Genomic DNA, 19,066 nt, shown 5'->3' on the forward strand with positions numbered 1-19,066 from the left:
CAGAGGCTAGCTGCCCCGTTTTCAGGGATGCTGCAGAAGGCATTTCCACATCCCTCAGAGATGACCTCGGTTCTACTCTGAGCCCTGAGAGTCCCTGAGCGAGGGGAAGTCAGGGTCGAGAGAAGAGTCCAACCCTAAGGGGAAAGAGTTAAGCAGGGCTGCGCTCCTGTGGGCGGGCTCGCGATCGGCAGCGCCGGGCTCTGTTAGCCGAGTCTGAGCATCTCGGAGGATGCAGCGCGGCGAGCGGCTGCAGGGACGCGCGCAAGGTGAACGCGGGGGCTGCGGCGCGCAGGTGAGGAGCTGGCCCAGGGAGGGGGCGATGGCGGGACCCCGGCGGGGAGTGTGGCCTGCTGCCCCCGTCGCGGGCGCAGGCGACCAGGCCTGCACGGCGCCCACCCCCATCCAGGACACTGCGGGAAGGCGCGGAGCCAGGGAGAGAGGAGACGCTGGAGGAGAAGGAGGAGGAGGAGAGGTAACCCGAGATGGACCAGCTCCGAGGCTGCCCTGCAACGGCCTCGCCCTGCCCCCAGGCCGGCCTCTCCCCAGTCCCTGCGGCAGAGAGATCCGCCACCCCCCACAGCCTCTCCAGCAGAGTGGGAGCCCAGGGCTGGGCAAGCCCCCGCCTTGTCCGCAGGTGCCCACATCTCTTGGATTGGCAGTGGTAGGCAGATGGCATGTTTATCTTTGGAGGCCCCATTCAGCCGTTTTCTCGGCAAAGCTTTTTGGACCTCCTGTGGAAGATGAGCCTCCGAGGGTTTCACAACCCGATTGTGTCCACTCAGCTGTGTGACCTTGGGGGAGTTTCTCACCCTCTCTGAACCCCCGTTTCTTCCCCCTGTGAAATGGGTATTCCCACACCTTGTATTGGGAGGGCGGAATGACATGTTGCTAAGCTTAGCACAGGAGCCTAACTGGGGAAGAACTAAACACAGGAGCACTGTTTTTAGCCAGCACCTGTGTTAGGGGCCTCTCAGCACACCCCTACTCCCAACCCTGGAGCAAAGCCGTATCTCTGGGCCCCCAGCAGCTAGCCTAGACCAGGAGCAGCCCATGGGGCTCCGTGAATGTTTGAGAAATGAACTAACAAGGCTTTATTTAAGATAGAGTCTAAACTCGAGTTTGGAGGATGGGACTCAAAGGTCTTTGAACTCCTTGAAATTGTTGACAACTTTCGGTGAGCCTGGGTCTTTTCCCCGGGAGAGCACCAGGGGTTTTCAGTGGCTTCTTAAGGTGTCTGTGAGCCACCATGGGTTAAGAGCCAGGAAGCTTTGGGGACAGCTGCTCCCCAGAGAGGAAAAGAGCAGGGCCTCTGCCGCCAAACACACCCAGGCTTCAGCTCTTGCACCCTCCATGAACCCTCTCCTGGTGGTGGGGCCCCTTCCTGCCTCCCTGGCCCACCGACAGGCTCTTGAGAACAGGAACTTTTAGGGGATATCCACCTGGGGCCAGGTATATACTGGAGGCTGCAGGTTTGAAGTAAGAGGCACGAGATTATTACAGAATCAGACCAGGGTGACAAGTGCCCAGGAAGATGAGGGAAGGAAGGCGGGAAGAGGAATGTCTAAGCCGAAACGAGCCACCATCCTATCTTACCTGGGTGTTTACACTGGCCTCTCTCTCCCCTGCCCCCCCCCCTTTTTTTTTTTTGAGATAGAGTCTTGCTCTGTCACCCAGGTTGGAGTGCAGTGGTGCAATCTTGGCTCACCACAACCTCCACCTCCTGGGTTCAAGTGATTCTCCTGCCTCAGCCTTCCGCGTAGCTGGGATTACAGGCACATGCCACCATACCTGGCTAATTTTTGTATTTTTAGTAGTGATGGGGTTTCACCATGTTGGATAGGCTGGTCTCCAACTCCTGACCTCAAGCGATCCACCCACCTAGGCCTCCCAAAGTGCTGGGATTACAGGTGTGAGCCACAGCACCTGGCATCTCCGTTTTTTAAAACACGAATAAGGCTTTGTCATCCCCGTGCTTCCCATCCTCACTAGCTGCCTGTGGCATGTGGAATAAAATTCAGGTGCCCTGTCGTGGCCTACAAGACACCTGTGACCTCACCTCCGCCTTCTTGATTTTCATTTCCTGTGCTCCAGCCACACTCGTGTTCTTTTTTGTTTAGACAGAGTCTGACTGTCACCCAGGCTGGAGTGCAGTGACACAATCTCAGCTCACTGCAACCTCTGCCTCCCGGGTTCAAGCGATTCTCCTGCCTCAGCCTCCCGAGTAGCTGGGATTACAGGCGCCCGCCACCACACCTGGCTAATTTTTGTATTTTTAGTAGAGATGGGGTTTTGCCATGTTGGCCAGGCTGGTCTCAAACTCCTGGCCTCAAATGATACACCAGCCTCAGCCTCCCAATGTGCTGGGATTACAGGCATGAGCCACTGCGCCCAGCCCACACTCCTGTTCTTATTTCTTCAACTCACCCAGCTCATTCCTGCCTCAGAGCCTCTGTACTTGCGATTCCCTCTGCCAAATGCCTTTTCCCCAAATCTTCAAACAGCTCCTTCCTTCCTTCCTTCCTCCCTCCCTTTCTTTTTTTTTTTTTTTTTTGATGGAGTCTTGCTCTGTTGCCCAGGCTGGAGTGCAGTGGTGCGATCTTGGCTCACTGCAAGCTCCGCCTCCCGGGTTCACGCCATTCTCCTGCCTCAGCCTCCTGAGTAGCTGGGACTACAGGCGCCCGCCACCAGGCCTGGCTAATTTTTTTTTGTATTTTTAGTAGAGACGGGGTTTCGCTGTATTAGCCAGGATGGTCTCGATCTCCTGACCTCGTGATCCGCCCGCCTTGGCCTCCCAAAGTGCTGAGATTACAGGCGTGGGCCACCACGCTTAGCAGCTCTTTCTTATTCAGCATTTAGCTTAAATGTCACCTCAGAGAGGACGTTCTGGTACCCCTATGTAACTGGCCTCTCATCCATCTCTTAGCCCTGTTTTATTTTCTTCATAGCTCATCTTATTTAAAATCATGTATTGTCTGTCTCTCCCCTAGAATGCTGTTCACGAGGGCAGTCTCGTCAGTCTTGTTCGCTGCTTTATCATGAGGGCCTGGCACATAGTGTGTGTTCAAATTATTTGTTGAAATAGTTAAGGGGAATGGAGAGACAGAAAGCTTTCTGGACAGAGGGAAAAGTGAAAGGGTTCTAATGCTTGTCAAGCGTCAGGTATGAACCTTGCCCATACGTATTTAGTTATTTGTCTCTTAAGAGCCCCCTTGAGTTAGGCATGCTTATTATCCCCAATTTACTGATGGGAAAACTATGATGCTGAGAGGTAAAATGACTCCCCCAGGAAATGAAGACACTGGGATTCAAACTCAGGCCCCTCCCCAAAGGCCGGTGCATATTCCTCTCCCCCTCCACCTCTCTCATTTTTGAAGTGGGGCTTTAGGAATAACATTTCAGGCTAGGCGCAGTGGCTCATGCCTGTAATCCCAGCACTTTAGGAGGCCAAGATGGGCGGATCACCTGAGGTCAGGAGTTCAAGACCAGCCTGGCCAACATGGCGAAACCCTATCTCTATTAAAAATATAAATTAGCCAGGGGTGGTGGCACATGTCTGTAACCCCAGCTACTCGGGAGGCTGAGGCAGGAGAATCACTTGAACCTGGGAGGTGGAGGTTGCAGTGAGCCGAGATCACGCCACTGCACTCCAGCCTGAGCGACACAGCAAGACTCTGTCTCGGAAAAAAAAAAAAAAAAAAAAAAAAGAACAGGATTTCAGCAAGTGAAGGGGAAGGGAGAGAGCATTCCCTGCTGACAGAACAGCAGAAGCAAAGGCATGGGAGTCACGCAGTCCAGTGAGTGTTGGAGGAAAGATGAACAGCCTGTGGTGGCCAGGGTCTTGGAAGGCCAGGAGAGGAGCTTATGTTCTTTCCTGAGGGAAATAGGGAGCCACTGAAGGTTTTAAAGCAGGACAAGTGCCACGTCCAGCAATTTTAAAAGCAGAGAAGCTGCTGCCTTGCGTTGCTTTTCTTTCCTGCCAGCCCCTTGAGGAAGGCATGGGGGCTCCCAGCCCTCACATGTCATTCCATGCCCTGTTTTTTTTTTTTAGGCTCATCCAGTGAGGACTGGAAGGTGGGGGCTTTAGGCCCAGGCATCGGAATAGACCATGGCCCCCAGCCCATGGGGCTGTGTATGTGGCCTTCTGCTGTTGTTGCTGCTGCCACTCCTGGGGACTGGCCCTGCCCTGGGGAGGGGCTTTCCCAGGCCACTTGAAAACTCCAAAATCCCTATGATCCCTGGAGCCCACCCTAAGGGCTCTGTGGGCTCAGAGCCCCAGGCCTTTGACGTCTTCCCGGAGAACCCCAGAGCTGAGAGTCACAGGAACTCTGATGTCCGCCACGCCCCTGCTGAAGAGATGCCTGAGAAGCCTGTAGCCTCTCCCCTTGGCCCAGCCCTGTACGGGCCCAAAGCAGCCCAAGGAGCTCAGAGAGAACAACTCCCAGGAACTGATGACCTCCAGATGGCTCGAGGACCAAGCTCCCACGGCTGGACAGGACCTCTGGACCCACAAGAGCTTCTGGAGCAAGAAGCAGTGGCTCCCTACCCAGTGGGCCACCCTCATCTCACTTTCATCCCCACAACTCCCAGACTTCAACTCAGGGTAGCCACAGTTCCTCCCTCCCTGCAGCATGACGGCCAAGAGGGACAGTGGCCACCTAGAGATGAGGGTCTGAAGGTCAAAACTAAGAGCAGGGTCCCACCCACTTCTCCCTCAGACCACCAGGGCCCACCCCACACCCTTGTTCCCCACTCAGGTACTGTCAAGAGGCCAGTGCTGGAAGGACAGGGTGGGTTTGAGGAACATTTCCAGGAGGCAGCTCAAGGCCCCCTCTTCACCCAGCAGGATCCAGCAGTCCCTGATGTTGGCTCGGTACCCCCAGTTGAGGTGGTGTACTCTCAGGAGCCGGGGGCCCAGCCAGACTTGGCATTGGCCAGAAGCCTTCCTCCTGCTGAGGAGCTGCCGGTTGAGACTGCCAAGAGGGCTGGCGCTGAGGTGTCCTGGGAAGTCAGCTCCCCAGGTCCCCCGCCCAAGCAGGCTGACCTCCCTGACACTAAGGATTCACTAGGACCCCAGCCCATGGATCCACCCGCCTCAGAGGCTCCTGATGGACCGTCTAAGCCAGGTGGGTATCAATAAGAGTGCTGAGTGATGTTCCGGGGCAGCTGGATGCCTCAATTCTGTTTGACCTTGCGTCCCTCTAGGTCTCATTTTCCTCTTTGTGGCAAATGAGGGTGATTGTGACTCAATCCTGAGGGATTAGGAGGACCATAGGAGGGTCAGGTAAGGTGATGACTGCTTTGTCATTTCAGAGATAACAGCAATGAATGGAGCAGACCCCATCTCCCCCCAGCGGGTGAGAGGAGCTGTGGAGGCCCCAGGCACCCCCAAGTCTCTCATCCCTGGTCCCTCAGACCCTGGCCCAGCTGCAAACCGAACAGAGAGCCCCATGGGGGCCCTGCAGCCAGGTGAGAGCATGGCTGGGGTGTGGGGAGAGGGAGTGCTCTGTCTAGTAATTGAGAACCTCCGTTGGGGGTGTGTGAGGGGTGGAGGGCGGGGAATGAATGGAGACAATCACCTGCTTAAAGGAGTTGCCCAAGGCCTCCTTCAAACAACCTAGGATAATAAATTCATACTCACTGGGAAATCTGGGAGAAGTCATTTGCCCTTTTGGGGCTGGAATGTTCTAATATGTAACATGGATATGTTTAGAACAAAAAAAAAACATATAAAAATTAGTTGGGCGTGGTGGTGCATGCCTGTAGTCCCAGCTATTCCGGAGGCTGAGGTGGGGGATCACTTGACTTGGAGGTCAAGGCTGCAGTGAGCCCGCATTGCACCACTGCACACCAGCCTGGATGACAGAGTAAGAACTTGTCAAAACAAAAACAAAAACAAAAAAATTCCAATGCCCAAGCCACGTCCCAAGAAATTCTTATTCCTTGGTCTCCAGAAGATTCTAATATGCAGCCCATGTGTTGAACTGCTGGGGTACTACTTCCCTGATAGTAGCATTAATAAAAATGATAGCTGACATCCATTTAGCACTTACTGGTTGTTGGGCACCGGGCTAAACATTTCATCTTCTTCACAACGCAGTGAGGCAGGTGCTGTTGTCTCCATTTTGCAGATTTGCTTGGAAAAGTTAAATGACTTGCCAACCACACTAGAGGGTGAGAGAAAATCAAAAGCACTTTTCAAATGGCTATTTTAATATTGTTATAATTGCAGATGAAGCCGAGGAGTGGCCGGGGCGCCCCCAAAGCCATCCCCCAGCACCCCCAGTCCAGGCCCCCTCGACGTCACGCCGGGGCCTCATTCGAGTCACCACGCAGCGAGCCCTGGGCCAGCCTCCCCCTCCGGAGCCCACAGCCAGCTCCATGGCTTCAGCCCCAGCCTCCAGCCCCCCAGCCAACGCCACTGCACCCCCGCTACGCTGGGGCCCCCTTCGGCGGGTCCTGAGCTTCTCCTGGGAGCTGCACGTCTACGGGGTGGGGGTACTCTTTCTGCTGCCCGCGTTGTTGGCGCTGGCTGCTCTGGCAGCCGCCCCAGCAGGGCCCCGGCTGGCATTGGTGGCAGCGGTGCTGGTGCTCGTGGCTTCGGGGCTGCGATCCGCCTACATGCTTACCGACCCTTACGGCTCGCAGGAGCGGCTGGGCGTTCGCGGGGGCCTGGTGCTCTACAACCTGCCCTTCCCCTTGCTGCTCACGGCGCTGGCGGCCCTGACTCTGCTCGGCCTGGGCGCGGGGCTGCCGCCACCGCTGCAAAACCCACTCCTGCTGGGAGCAGTGGCGTTGGTGCATGGTGTAGGGTTGCTCGCGACAGACCTGCTGTCCACATGGTCTGTGCTCAACCTCCTGACGCAGGGCTTGTCGTGCGCCTGGGGCGCGGCGGTGGCTCTGGGCACCCTCTGCCTGTGCCGTCGCCGCCTGCTGGACGGCCCACGGGGCTGGGATGCCAGCCCGGGCCCTCGGCTGTTGGCCGTGGCGGGCGCGCTGGGGCTGCTGGCTAGCGGCTTGCAGCTGGCGGCTGCGCTCTGGCTATACCCGGGCCCAGGCCGCGTGGGCCGCTTCTCGTGGGCCTGGTGGGGTGTCCACTTCTGGCTGCGCCTCCTGGAGCTGACATGGGCGCTCGCCCTGGCGTTGGCCACGGTGGCTGCCGCGAGACCCAGGCCGCCCACGGAGCACGCTTGCTGGGCTAAGCTGATGCGTCTGGCGTGCCCGGCGCCGTCGGGCAAGAGCGAGGTGCCGGAGCGACCCAATAATTGCTATGCAGGGCCCAGCAACGTTGGTGCAGGCAGCTTGGACATCAGCAAGAGCCTCATCCGCAACCCGGCGGAGAGTGGGCAGCTGGCCACGCCCAGTTCAGGCGCTTGGGGCTCGGCTGCGTCGTTGGGTCGCGGACCCCAGGGTGGCCCAGGACTGTCCCGCAACGGTGTGGGACCGGCGCCATCGCTGAGCGAGTTGGATCTGCGGCCGCCATCGCCCATCAACCTTAGCCGCAGCATCGACGCCGCGCTCTTCCGCGAGCACCTGGTGCGAGACAGTGTGTTTCAGCGTTGCGGCCTCCGCGGCCTGGCCTCCCCGCCGCCTGGAGGCGCTCTGCGGCCGCGCCGGGGCAGCCATCCCAAAGCCGAGCTCGACGACTCTGGCTCCTCGCTCCTCCGCGGCCGCTGCAGGTCGCTCACCGACGTGCGCTTACGCGGGCCGGTCCCACAGCACGTAGTGGAAGAACCCGACGGGGCTTCTGGCAGCTCCCTGGACAGCTTCTCCAGGGGCTCACTCAAGATCAGTTGGAACCCCTGGCGCCACGGGCTGTCATCAGTGGACAGTCTGCCCCTAGATGAGTTGCCCAGCACGGTACAGCTACTGCCTGCCCCGACCCCAGCCCCTGACTCTACCGCCGCTCGGCTGGGGGACGGCCAGGGAGAGGTCCAGTCTCGCGGCAAGCCTGGGGAATCCCGCAGCGCCTCCAGTGATACCATCGAGCTTTGAGGAGCGGTTCTGACGCAGGACCAGGACCCTGCCCGATGCCCACATGGCATGGCTTACTGAGACAGTTGAGCCTTTAAAAAATGGGCATCCTGGCCGGGCGCGGTGGCTCACGCCAGGAATCCCAGCACTTTGGGAGGCCGAGGTGGGTGGATCACGAGGTCAGGAGTTCGAGACCAGCCTTCTGGTCTCGAACATAGTGAAACCCTCGTCTCTACTAAAAATGCAAAAAAATTAGCCAAGTGGCATACGCCTGTAGTCCCAGCTACTCGGGAGGCTGAGGCGGGAGAACTGCTTGAACGGGGAGACAGAGGTTGCAGTGAGCCGAGACCGCGCCATTGCACTCCAGCCTGGGTGACAGAGTGAGACTCCGTCTCAGAAAAAAAAAAAAAAAAAAGGCATCCCCAGGCCTCTACCTGACGGCAACCCCCAGGGGACAGCCAGGTTTGAACTCGCCTCACCCCCATGCCGTTTTTTGCTTTTAATATTTCTATTTTTTTTCAGCCGGCATTTTGCACAGAGGCCGTGTCTTATGCGGAATACAGGGTGGGTGTGCATGGATTCGGGCATGAAGAACAGGGAGCAGGTGCCCCATACTCCCCAGTGTGGAGTGATGAGCCTCGCTTGTCTAGATTGTCCTCTTTGTGCCAAAGAAATAAACCCTTAGGACTTGGCTCATGCTTCCCTCTGGCCATGCCAGGATCCTGTACTCATAGGAGGAAGGAGAGACTGGAGGCCCTGCCTCCCAGTCATTTTAAGTCCTGTGTATTGGACGGAGAGGAGGACTCCGAGGAAAGGTTGCTTGAGGCTTGGAGGCTCTGGTCATAATGGCAACCACCCTTTTATTGAACATCTGTTGTATACTGTCCAGTTCTTCACATTTATCACCTCATTTAATTCTCATGTTAAGCCTGAGTGGAAAGCATTATGAAGCCCATTTGAGGGAAGACAAGAGTGAAGTTCAGAGGCAAAAGTCATCTGTCGAGGGTCCTTTGCCAAATGACAGCTGGCATGGAACCCTCCTAAGGCTGATTCCTCTATCCTCCTTCTCCTAACAGCATTTCAAGGGCAACCTTCTCCTCTATCTTTTCTCCACTCACCATCAAAGAAGCCCTCAATTTCCCAGGATTCTAGGAAATTTCCCTAAGGTGGTGGTGGGACAGGTAGTAAGACTGAAGCCTTTTAACTTTCCAAGACCTTTCTTTATTTCCTGAGATGAATAAATAAGTGGCAATGGGGGGTGGGGATGTGGTGAACACAGAACAGGAGCTGGCAGCATGCAGCTGGCAGGAGGGGGCTGTGATGGCCCCACCCCTGTGAGGACCCCCTCATCCTAAGCAGGGGCCAAAGCTCACTAGCAGCCACCATTAAGGAAAAACTTTTGAAATTCACACATTATGAAGCTTGCCAGTCCCCGCCAGGTGAAGAGCTCATGGTATCCACCTTCAGGGCTACTTTTTACCCCAGGGGCCTTGTCTGCCCGGGCCTGGGTACCTGGGTTGCTCTGTAAGGCAGGTAGGGGTGCTTACCCCACTCTCAAAAATAAACCAAGCTGTCCTGAGTGTCCAGCAGGAGGGCAGCCCAAGCTCTGGGGGCAGTGTGGGTGGGAGGAGATCCTACAAGTGGTGGCCGAGATTATCTGCCCTTGATGAAGCCCTCCAGCACACGGTCACTGCGCTCTGACAACCAGTAGCCAGTCATGGCCGCCACAGCCCCAATGAAGATGGCGGTGAACACCAAGTCGCCCTTAGCAGCCAGCGTGGCCAGTGCACAGATGATGACGCCAAAGAACATCTGCTGCAGCACCACCAACTCGTCCTCTGTCATCTCTGAGAAGAAGCCCGCTGACTCTGCAGAAGAGCAAGAGATGCAGCCTGGCACTCGTATCCCTGTTCCTGGTAGTTCTTGGAGTCTTCCCAGAACTCCCACGCACCTGATCATCATGGCCACCAGGCCTGCCCAGCAAGCCAGGCACACAACATTTACTGCTCAAAACCACTCTGCAAGGGGCAGTTACCATCCCTGTCTCACTAAATGGGAAAGTAAGGCTCAGAGAGGTAAAGGGGTTGGACTTGCAAGGCCATGTGGTAGACAAGTTGGGGGCAGAGCATTTATTACATGTATGAGTCTCGTTCTACGGTCAGACTGTCTGGATTGGGATCCCAGCTCTGCAACTTGCTTGCCATATAGCCCTGGGAAAGTAGCTTCATCTCTCTGCATCTTCGTTTTTACATATGTAGAATGGGGATGAGAACCCAACCTCCAGCGTTGGGTTGTTTCAGGGGTTAAATAAGTTAAGATGAGGAATGCACCTAGAACAGCATCTGACACAGTAATTGCTGGGGAAATGGTCCCTGCCATCGTTGTGATTACCCTGCATCTCACCACACCCCCAGCCTAGGACAGCTTTCAGCAGGCCAGGGCAAACACTGGTTCCATTGGATAGATGAGGAAACAGGTTAAGGAGGCAGACTGATTTGATGCCAAGTCTGATTCCCTTTATACCCTGGAAGGTGTAAGGCTGCTGAGAGCCAACCTGGAGATCAGACGTAGAGCCCAGTCTCAGTGCAGCCTCCAGGGGGCTGGGTGGCAGTAGGGGTGGGGCAGGGCCTGGAGCTGCCACTGCTACCTGGGGAAGGGGCTTGCCTGCCTTCTCTTTGAATAAGGACCTCCCCTCTCCCGCCTCAGGGCTCACCTGGGATCTGCTCCTTCACACAGATGCCTTCCATCTGCTTGTAGCCCTCGGCACAGATGCAGCGATAGCCGCCCTCGGTGTTTTCACACTGCTTGTTCTCTCCCAGACACACCTCTGTCTCACACTCATCCACATCTTGAGGGGAGGGAGGGGTCAGAGTCCTGCTAGGGCCCCCCACCCAGCACCCTGACTCCATCTTGTCCATCTCTCAACACTCCCCTCTGCCCTTGCCCAGGCAACATTCCACCCTTCCTTCCCCCGCCTGCCCATATTCTGGCCTCTTCACCATTCATGCTGGGTGAGGCACTCCCAGGTGCCTGTTTCCCATCAGCAGGAGACTCACCGAGACACTTGGAGCCCACCTGCTGGTAGCCAGGGCTACACTTCTTACAGCGACCTGGCCCTGCCCCCATGCAGCCTAGGCAGGCCTTGGCACAGTCTGGAGAGAGGAGAGAAAGATGAGGGTGAGATGTGCACCTAGGCCCAGGGGAGCCACGCTCCAGAAGAGGAGGCCTGGGGTGCTCTGAAGCCTGAGAATGGGAAGGTTTGGAGAGACAGGTGTGGAGCAGCTCTTCCTCCCCTCCCCACATCCCCTCCTCTGCAGAAGTAGACACTGACCTCGGCACTCATAGGAGCCCTCAGTGTTCACGCAGAATTGGTCGGCTCCACAGTTGGCTCCCTCTGTGCCACACTCGTCAATGTCTGCAGAGAGGTGAGCAGGGTGAGAATTTCAATCTCTATTTAGTAGAGAAGCTGAGGCCAGAGCCGTTGGGGAATGGTCTTGCCTGGGATTAAATGGTATGGCAGAGACTGCAAGCTGTCTACCAACACAGAAGCAGACTAGCTGGACTTCAGGCTGCCCAGCCAGAGACCACATTTTCCAACCTGTCTTGAAGCTAAGTGTGTCCCTGTGATTGAGTTCTGGCCAACAGGATGTAAACAGGAGTGATGAGCTCCACTGTTAGCTTGGTCTTAAAACAATGCTTGGACTCCTCAATGCACTTTCTTTCCCTTCCCCCTTCCTGAGTGCTGGCACGTGGGACATGGAGATGCCCAGGACTCAGCTTCAACCATACAGACAATGCCCAAGGGGATGATTGTGCAGTAAGTTACAGGAATAATCTGGGTACTGGAATGATTGTGACTAGCAGAGCTCCCCTGCCAGCCTGGACTACTCACTTTGGGACTGTAATATGAGGAAAAAAATAAACCTCTACCCTCTAGATTTTTTTTGAGATGGAGTTTCGCTCTTGTCACCCATGCTAGAGTGCAATGGTGTGATCTTGGCTCACTGCAACCTCTCTGGAATCCAGTGACTCCTGCCTCTGCTTCCTGAGTAGCTGAGATTACAGGCACCTGCCACCATGCCTGGCTAATTTTTGTATTTTTAGTACAGACAGGGTTTTGCCATGTTGGCCAGGCTGGTCTCAAACTCCTGACCTCAGGTGATCCACCCCCCCTTCAGCCTCCCAAAGTGCTGGGATTAGAGGCGTGAGTGAGCTACCACGCCCGGCCAACCTCTATATTCTTTAAGCCACAGTCTTTTGGGGATTTTTGTTACAGCGGCTTAGCCTTTAGTCTATATAAGTGGCTAGGCTGGGACCAAACCAAGTCTTGAACCCAGGTTTCCTGACCCCAAGTTCAGTGTCCTCATTCTCCTGGCCAACCCTTCCTCAATTTTTTTTTTTTTTTTTTTGAGATGGAGTCTCCCTCTGTTGCCCAGACTGGAGTGCAGTGGCGCAATCTCGGCTCACTGCAAGCTCTGCCTCCCAGGTTCATGCCCTTCTCCTGCCTCAGCCTCCCGAGTAGCTGGGACTACAGGAGCCTGCCACCACGCCCAGCTAATTTTTTGTATTTTTAGTTGAGACAGGGTTTCACCATGTCAGCCAGGATGGTCTCGATCTCCTGACCTTGTGATCTGCCCGCCTTGGCCTCCCAAAATGCTGGGATTACAGGCCTGAGCCACCACGCCCAGCCCCTTCCTCAATTTTTAAGACTTGGCCAAAGTAACACCTCCTCCAAGAAGCCTTTCCTGATTCCCCATCACTACTTCCACTGTACTAGATCAAAGGCATCTCTCACTGTACACAGGGACTATACTACACAGTACCTGTGTACTGGACTGTAAGTATCTGGTTACTTTTCTGCCTTCCCAGCCGGGTTGAGATCTCCATGAAGGTGGGGTCTAGGCTAGTCTAGCCCAGGCTTGTGTTGAGAGAATGAAGGACCAAGCCCAGGCGCCTGCCCATCTTCCCAGACCTAGCTAGGGCCCCACTTACCTACACACTTGAGGTGATGCAGGGCCCAGCCCTTCTTGCATTGCAAACAGTTTGATTCCTCAGGTCCTGAGCATCGGGCACAGGGGCCAAAACAAGCTGGGTGGAATGGGGGCAGCATGAGGATGGGCAGGCAGGTGCCCCATCTGCCCCTGCCCAGTGCCACATCTTTTGGCTACCTACCGGAACATACCAGATGGCTGGCATTGCGTTCTACCTCAAAGTAGCCAAGGCCACACTGGCCACAGGCCTCACCCCCGTAGCCGGCTTGGCAGTCACAGTGCCCGCTGCCCCCTCGTGTCCCTTCTCCTTCACACTGTCCGTAGCCACCACAGGGCCTCTCTGTTCCCCCAGGACAGGCTGTGGGAAGACACCAAACCAGGTGAGGTCATCTATACAACCTTGATATACAAGATAATATTTTCTGCTCTGCATATCAGTAAACATTTTTGGAGAAGAAAATTAATTTTAATGACATAATATTTTGTCATAAAACTGACATTTACTTAACCAATTTCCTCTTGTGGAACAATTAGATTTTACAAACCTCTTATTTATTTATTTATTTATTTTTAGTGACAGGGTCTTGCTCTGTTTCCCAGGCAATGACATGATCATAGCTCACTGCAGCCTCGAACTCCTGGGCTCAAGCAATCCTCCCACCTCAGCCTAGGGGGACAACAGGCTGCACTACCATGCCCTACTATTTTTTTTTTTTTAAGAGACAGGGTCTTGCTATGTTACCCAGGCTGGTCTCTCAAACTCCTGGCCTCAAGTGATCCTCCTGCCTCAGCCTCCCAAAGTGCTGGGTTTACAGGTACGAGCCACTACACCAAATATTTTCTTTTTTTTCTTTTTTTTTTTGAGACAGAGTCTCACTCTGTCACCCAGGCTGGAGTGCAATGGCATGATCTCGGGTCACCACAAGCTCCGCCTCCCAGGTTCATGCCATTCTCCTGCCTCAGCCTCCCGAGTAGCTGGGACTAGAGGCTCCCGCCACTATGCCCGGCTAATTTTTTGTATTTTTTAGTAGAGATGGGGTTTCACCATGATAGCCAGGATGGTCTCGATCTCCTGACCTCATGATCCGCCCACCACGGCCTCCCAAAGTGTTGGGATTACAGGTGTGAGCCACCGCGCCCAGCCAGTATTTTCTTTTACAAAGACTGAATTTGCCATCTTTGTAGCTAGCTCTTTATCTGTAGCTTCAGGAAAGACTGCTCTAAAAGAGGCTGGTAGTAAGTAAGTTCAGCTCTTGTGCCAGGACTGTGTGTGAGGATGGATGGCGATCATGGGGGCTCCAGGGCAGCACCCGCCCCTCTCCAGTAAGGTACCATAGTTCGATCGGCATGGGAAATGAAGGGGCTGGGGGGTCTATCATTTCTTTAATACATGATGATAACCATACTGCATCTGACTCAGTCTAGCCCCTGTGCTTTCTCCAAGCCTTTCCCCACTGATTTGCCCATCTCCCCAGCCCTGTGAGGCAGGCAAAAACTGAGGTCCAGAGAAGTTTATCTGAGAAGCCTGAGTTCACACAGCGAACTAGGGACAGAGCCAGGACTGGATCCCTGTACTCGGTGGTCCCCTCCCATCCCCAAGAGCAACTTAAAAACTCACGAAGGCAGGAGGGCCCAAAGGTGCCTGCGGGGCAGCAGAGCTTCAGGGAATCTGAGCACAGCCACTGGAAGAGGTCCGGGGCTTCCTTCTGCCTGAGGCAGGGGCACGGTGGAGGGAGGTGGGGAGGAGGCGCTGAGATAGTGTCAGAAGTGCTGTTCCCATTCCCCCATGCGTGAATCTGTGATTCAACCCAGCTAGGACATAAGACCCAAAAGGCCATCTGACCAATGCCCTTTCCCCATTTGGCAGAAGGGTAAACTGAGGCTCAAAGTGGAGTGCAAGTCCCCCGGCAAGTCCTTAGCAGATCTGGGTTTGGAAGGAGCAGAACCAAGACATGGGCCCCAGCATGCACCCCTGCTTCTTGGCCAAATCAAGGCCTTATCACCAGGCCCCACCTGTGACCCACTCCCAGGGAAGGCCCCCTTGCCACTCACTTGTGAAACCACCAGCTCTCCACCAGCTCCTCACTCAGCTCCAGCAGGCGGTGGCACTCGAAGTCCGACTTGCTGCACACGCCCTCCAGCACCTCTACCAGGCGGGTCTCACTGACCGGACAGGGCAGGGCTGGTGGGAAACACGCCCCACCCCACCCACCACCCTCCTGAGGTCTCTCTCCACCCTTCCTCGTGCAGTGAAAATATCAAAGGAGACGCCATGAGGTATGATGGAAGGGGTCATGGTTCTGGGAAGCAGAGAGACCTGGGTTCAAATCTAGTGGTAGATTTGAACCTATCTAGTGGACCTTGGGCAAATCACTTAACCTCTCTGAACCTCTTTGTTTTGTCATCTGTAAAATGGGGACGACAATACCTTCCCTGCAGGTTTATTGTAACATACATCAGTTCCTGCATCTGAGCAATGGAATATAATACCCTTGCTGGGTAGATATGGCTAAAAATACATCCTATAACAAGTGTTGACAGGGATGTGGAGAAATTAGAATCCTCCCACACTGCAGGTGGGAATACAAAATGGCATCACCACTGTGGAAAAGCAGTTCCTTAGTAAGTAACACATGGAATTGCCATAGGACCCGCCAATTCCACTACTGGATATAGACCCAAAAGAATGGAAAATAGGTGTTCAAACGAAAACTTGTACACAATGTTCATAGCAGCATTATTCACAACAGCCAAAATGTAGAAACAATGTAGACGTCCATCAACTGATGCATGGATAAACGAAATGTGGTACAGCCAAATGAGAATATTATTCAGCCATAAAAACGAGTAAGTATTGATATATGCTACGGTATGGGTGAACCTTGAAAACATTATGCTAAGTGAAACTAGCCAGACACAAAAGGCCACATATTTTATGATTCCAATGAAATCAGCAAATCCATAATTTCTGCTTGACTAACACAAATTAGTGATTGCCAAGAGCCGAGGGAAGGGGAGAATGGGGAGTGGCTGTGTAACAGGTATAGGATTTTTTGGGGGGGTAATGAAAATGTTCTGGAACTACATAGTGGTGATGGTTGCACAACATTGTAAATGTTATTAAATGTCTTTAATGGGAAATTTTTTATGTGCATTTTACCGCAATTAAATATATATACACACACACACATATATACACACACACATATATACACACACACATATATATACACACACATATATATACACACACATACACACACATATACACACACATATACACACACATATATACACACACACATATATACACACACACATATATACACACACACACACATATATATACACACACACACATATATAAATATTTGATATCTTATATCCTGTATTTAAAGGGTCTGGCACAGTGCCTGGCATATAGGAGGTGATTTAAAAAAGCAAGCAACGCAGGAGCCATTACAAAGCTGGAAGTGCCTCTGGGGTTGTCTTAGCCAATCCCCTCATTCCTGAATGAGGAAACTCAGGCCCGGCGAAGGAAAAGAGAAAATGACCAATGTTACATAATAACAAAACCTTTATTTCTAGTGGGCATCCCAGTTAAGCCTTTTCCACACTTCTATGAAATAGGCAAACGAGGTATTAATATCCCCATTTTACAGGTGAAGAAACTGTGGCTCTGAGAGGTTAAGAACCGACAACCAGGTCTAACTCTGAGCTTTTGCTGACTCCTCTTCCATTTGACTTTGAAAAGCTGGAGGGCTCAGGGCTCGGCTTTCTGTATCCTTCCCATGGCTTTCTTTACATACTGACTATATAATGACAACTTTCAAATTCCTGTTTCCAATTCCTACTCTTTTCTGAATTCCAGATTTGGATGGAGTCTACCTGGATGTCTAATGGACATTTCAGCCCAATACGTTCAAAGAACACCACATCCCACCCCTCCCCTAAACCTTCTCGGTTTCCCATCTCACCATCTTAGAAAACAACTGCACTATTCACCCAGTTGCTCAGGCCCAAAATCTAGTAAGCATCTTTTATTCTACTGTTTCTCTATACCCATAATGAATCTATCACCAGGTCCTAGTGTTCTCTCTGCAAAATATACCCAGACTGTGACCCCTTCACCATGTCCTCCAGTAGATACCACACTAGCTTGTGTTGACTTCATGCCTAGATGATGCACTTGCCTCCCAAACTGGTCTCCCTGCTTCCTCTGCCCTTGCCCCTTACAGTCTGTTTGCTACATAGCAGTGTGAGTAATCTTTAAAGGTATAAAGAAGACAGTATCACTTTTTCTGCTCATAACCTTCCAAGAGCTTCCCATTACACTCCAAAAAAAATCTAAACTCTTTTCTGTAGCCTTCGAGGCTTATGCCTCTGCCTTCACCTTCTACCACTCTCCCCTTGGCTCACTCCACTCCAGCCACTTCTCGAATACACCAAGCTCAGTCCCATCCTCTGCCCAATTCCCTCCCTGTCACATAGCTCGCTTCTTCACTTCATGTCTCTCTGTTCAAATGCCAAACCTTGAACACCTTGCCTCCCACCGTCCTGCAGTCTACCGTGCTTCACTGTTTGTTCTTCATCTGACATAATATTATTCACTTACTCATTCACTGCTTGTCTTCTCTACTAGAATGTAAGCTCCAGGACGGGGGGATTTTGCTTGCCTTGTTTACTGCTATACTATAGATGTTCAGTGCTATTTGTTGAATGAATAAGTGCTCCCCAAGAGTTCCTAGCCCTTCACCAGTAGAACAGAGATTTGGCGGGGAGGGGGATATACACCCCTTCCCCCAGCAGCCCCTTACCTGTCTTTGTATTTGGACAACTTCTCTTCCTCCCAGGCAGTGTTTCCACCTCCAAAGTTGTCCCGGATGGTTCTCTCCAGGCCCTGGAAACAGAAAATTAGTAATAGCTAAGTACAGTGCCTGGCACATGCTAGCACTTCACTGTTCTACTGACCAGGAAACTGAGGCACAGAAAGGCAACCTGCCTAGGGCCATACAACTAGTAAGAGACCAAGATGAAACTTGAATCCACACAGATTTGCATCCCAGAGTTCCCCACTCTAAATCGCTGTGTTCTCCTCCAACGAGGCTGCCGGTGCACCCACCTTGTTGAAGCTGTCAACCAGTCCCCGGCAGGTATGACACGGATGGGGCTGAGGCGGGGGAGAAGACTGGGGAGGTGGAGAGGGCTGGAGCCAGATGGGGCCTGGGAGGCTGAGGAAGAGGCTCAGGCCCCAAAGCACAGCTGGGACCAGGCCCTTCGGGGGCCGTGGGGCCATCTTTACCCAGGCTGGGGACCTGCAGATAGAGGGCGTGGAGAGGTTTCACTGAAGGAGTCAGGCCCCACGCGAGAAAGAAAAAGGTCTGTTCTGAGGTGCCGTGGCGCTGGGATCTGCGTTATTACAAGCAAAAGAGGCCAAACTGGATATTGCAGGGGCTGTGGGGATGGATGGGGAAAGGCGCATAAGATGCAATTCCAGAAGAGAAATGTTATCCTCGTTAGCATGGGGTAGAGAGGAAAGTGGCCTCCCTCCTTGACAAGGGGGCAGAAGTCAGCCTCTTGTTTGAGGGTCTGATAAAGGCCATTAGGGGCGGGATACGCAGAATTAGGGAGAAGAGATCAGATTCCAAGTACTGAAGGAGAGGAGGCCAGAGGGGTTGTCTTGGGGGAGGTGTCCGGAACCCCGGGCTTGGGGGGAGGAGCCCGGATCCGGATATGAAGGGAAGGGGTCAGATTCAGGGCCTCGCAGAAGGGCAAAGGCACGGCCCACGAGCCGGCAGAGAAGGATCCAGACCCTCGTAGGCCAAGGAGAAGAAAGAAGCGACCGCCCCAGCCCGCGGGCGCCGTGGGCCGTCTCCTCACCGCGTCGCTGCCACAGCCTGCGTAAAACGTACAACCCCCACTCGCGCCGCACTCCAGGGGGCGGAGCTTGCCGGCCAGCCAATGGCGACGGGCCATGTGCCATTACGTCACCCCACGCCAGCCAACCAGAGGCGGCACCGAGCTGCACCTGTCCGGGCTTTAAAGGGCCGCGGGGCTAGGGAACGACGTTTGGCAGCCCCGTCACTGAAACGGAGACGCGTGTG

At 53.8% G+C, this 19,066-nt stretch overlaps 2 protein-coding genes across 7 annotated transcripts; one reads left to right on the forward strand and one right to left on the reverse strand.

Annotated features, from left to right (window-relative positions):
- Nucleotides 1–8,663, forward strand: PRRT3 (proline rich transmembrane protein 3). Of its 5 annotated transcripts, none has more exons than XM_030802035.1 (5): nt 1–292; nt 4,049–4,600; nt 4,841–5,123; nt 5,311–5,466; nt 6,230–8,663. In XM_030802035.1, exons 2-5 carry the CDS (start codon nt 4,106–4,108, stop codon nt 7,990–7,992), a joined length of 2,697 nt encoding a protein of 898 aa, XP_030657895.1. In that variant the 5' UTR covers nt 1–292; nt 4,049–4,105; the 3' UTR covers nt 7,993–8,663. The 5 variants fall into 5 exon arrangements, with proteins under 5 accessions (XP_030657895.1, XP_030657896.1, XP_030657893.1 ...); XM_030802036.1 differs by having other exon boundaries at nt 4,844–5,123; XM_030802033.1 differs by having other exon boundaries at nt 1–472; nt 4,049–5,123.
- Nucleotides 8,664–8,814: 151 nt separating this feature from the next.
- On the reverse strand, nt 8,815–18,986 carry CRELD1 (cysteine rich with EGF like domains 1). Of its 2 annotated transcripts, none has more exons than XM_030802055.1 (11): nt 18,843–18,986; nt 18,085–18,277; nt 17,780–17,862; nt 15,015–15,125; nt 14,581–14,672; nt 13,144–13,320; nt 12,964–13,059; nt 11,303–11,386; nt 11,028–11,123; nt 10,685–10,819; nt 8,815–9,839 (listed from the first exon to the last, which is right to left on the reverse strand). In XM_030802055.1, exons 2-11 carry the CDS (start codon nt 18,256–18,258, stop codon nt 9,625–9,627), a joined length of 1,263 nt encoding a protein of 420 aa, XP_030657915.1. In that variant the 5' UTR covers nt 18,259–18,277; nt 18,843–18,986; the 3' UTR covers nt 8,815–9,624. The 2 variants fall into 2 exon arrangements, with proteins under 2 accessions (XP_030657915.1, XP_030657914.1); XM_030802054.1 differs by having other exon boundaries at nt 18,723–18,986.
- Nucleotides 18,987–19,066: the final 80 nt, after the last annotated feature.

The sequence above is a fragment of the Nomascus leucogenys genome, chromosome 21, assembly GCF_006542625.1.
Source record: "Nomascus leucogenys isolate Asia chromosome 21, Asia_NLE_v1, whole genome shotgun sequence".
In the NCBI taxonomy this organism is placed as follows: domain Eukaryota; kingdom Metazoa; phylum Chordata; class Mammalia; order Primates; family Hylobatidae; genus Nomascus; species Nomascus leucogenys.

Bases quoted from the DNA above. Each gene is read 5' to 3' on its own strand.
- PRRT3 (XM_030802033.1), top strand. From the start codon at position 4,106: ATGGCCCCCAGCCCATGGGGCTGTGTATGTGGCCTTCTGCTGTTGTTG. The intron at 5,124-5,310 runs GTGGGTATCAAT...TTGTCATTTCAG, and splicing joins TGATGGACCGTCTAAGCCAG to AGATAACAGCAATGAATGGA. The intron at 5,467-6,229 runs GTGAGAGCATGG...TTATAATTGCAG, and splicing joins CATGGGGGCCCTGCAGCCAG to ATGAAGCCGAGGAGTGGCCG.
- CRELD1 (XM_030802055.1), bottom strand. From the start codon at position 18,258: ATGGCCCCACGGCCCCCGAAGGGCCTGGTCCCAGCTGTGCTTTGGGGC. The intron at 14,673-15,014 runs GTGAGTGGCAAG...CCCCTGCCTCAG, and splicing joins GAGAGCTGGTGGTTTCACAA to GCAGAAGGAAGCCCCGGACC. The intron at 13,321-14,580 runs GTGAGTTTTTAA...GTCTTCCCACAG, and splicing joins CTTTGGGCCCTCCTGCCTTC to CCTGTCCTGGGGGAACAGAG.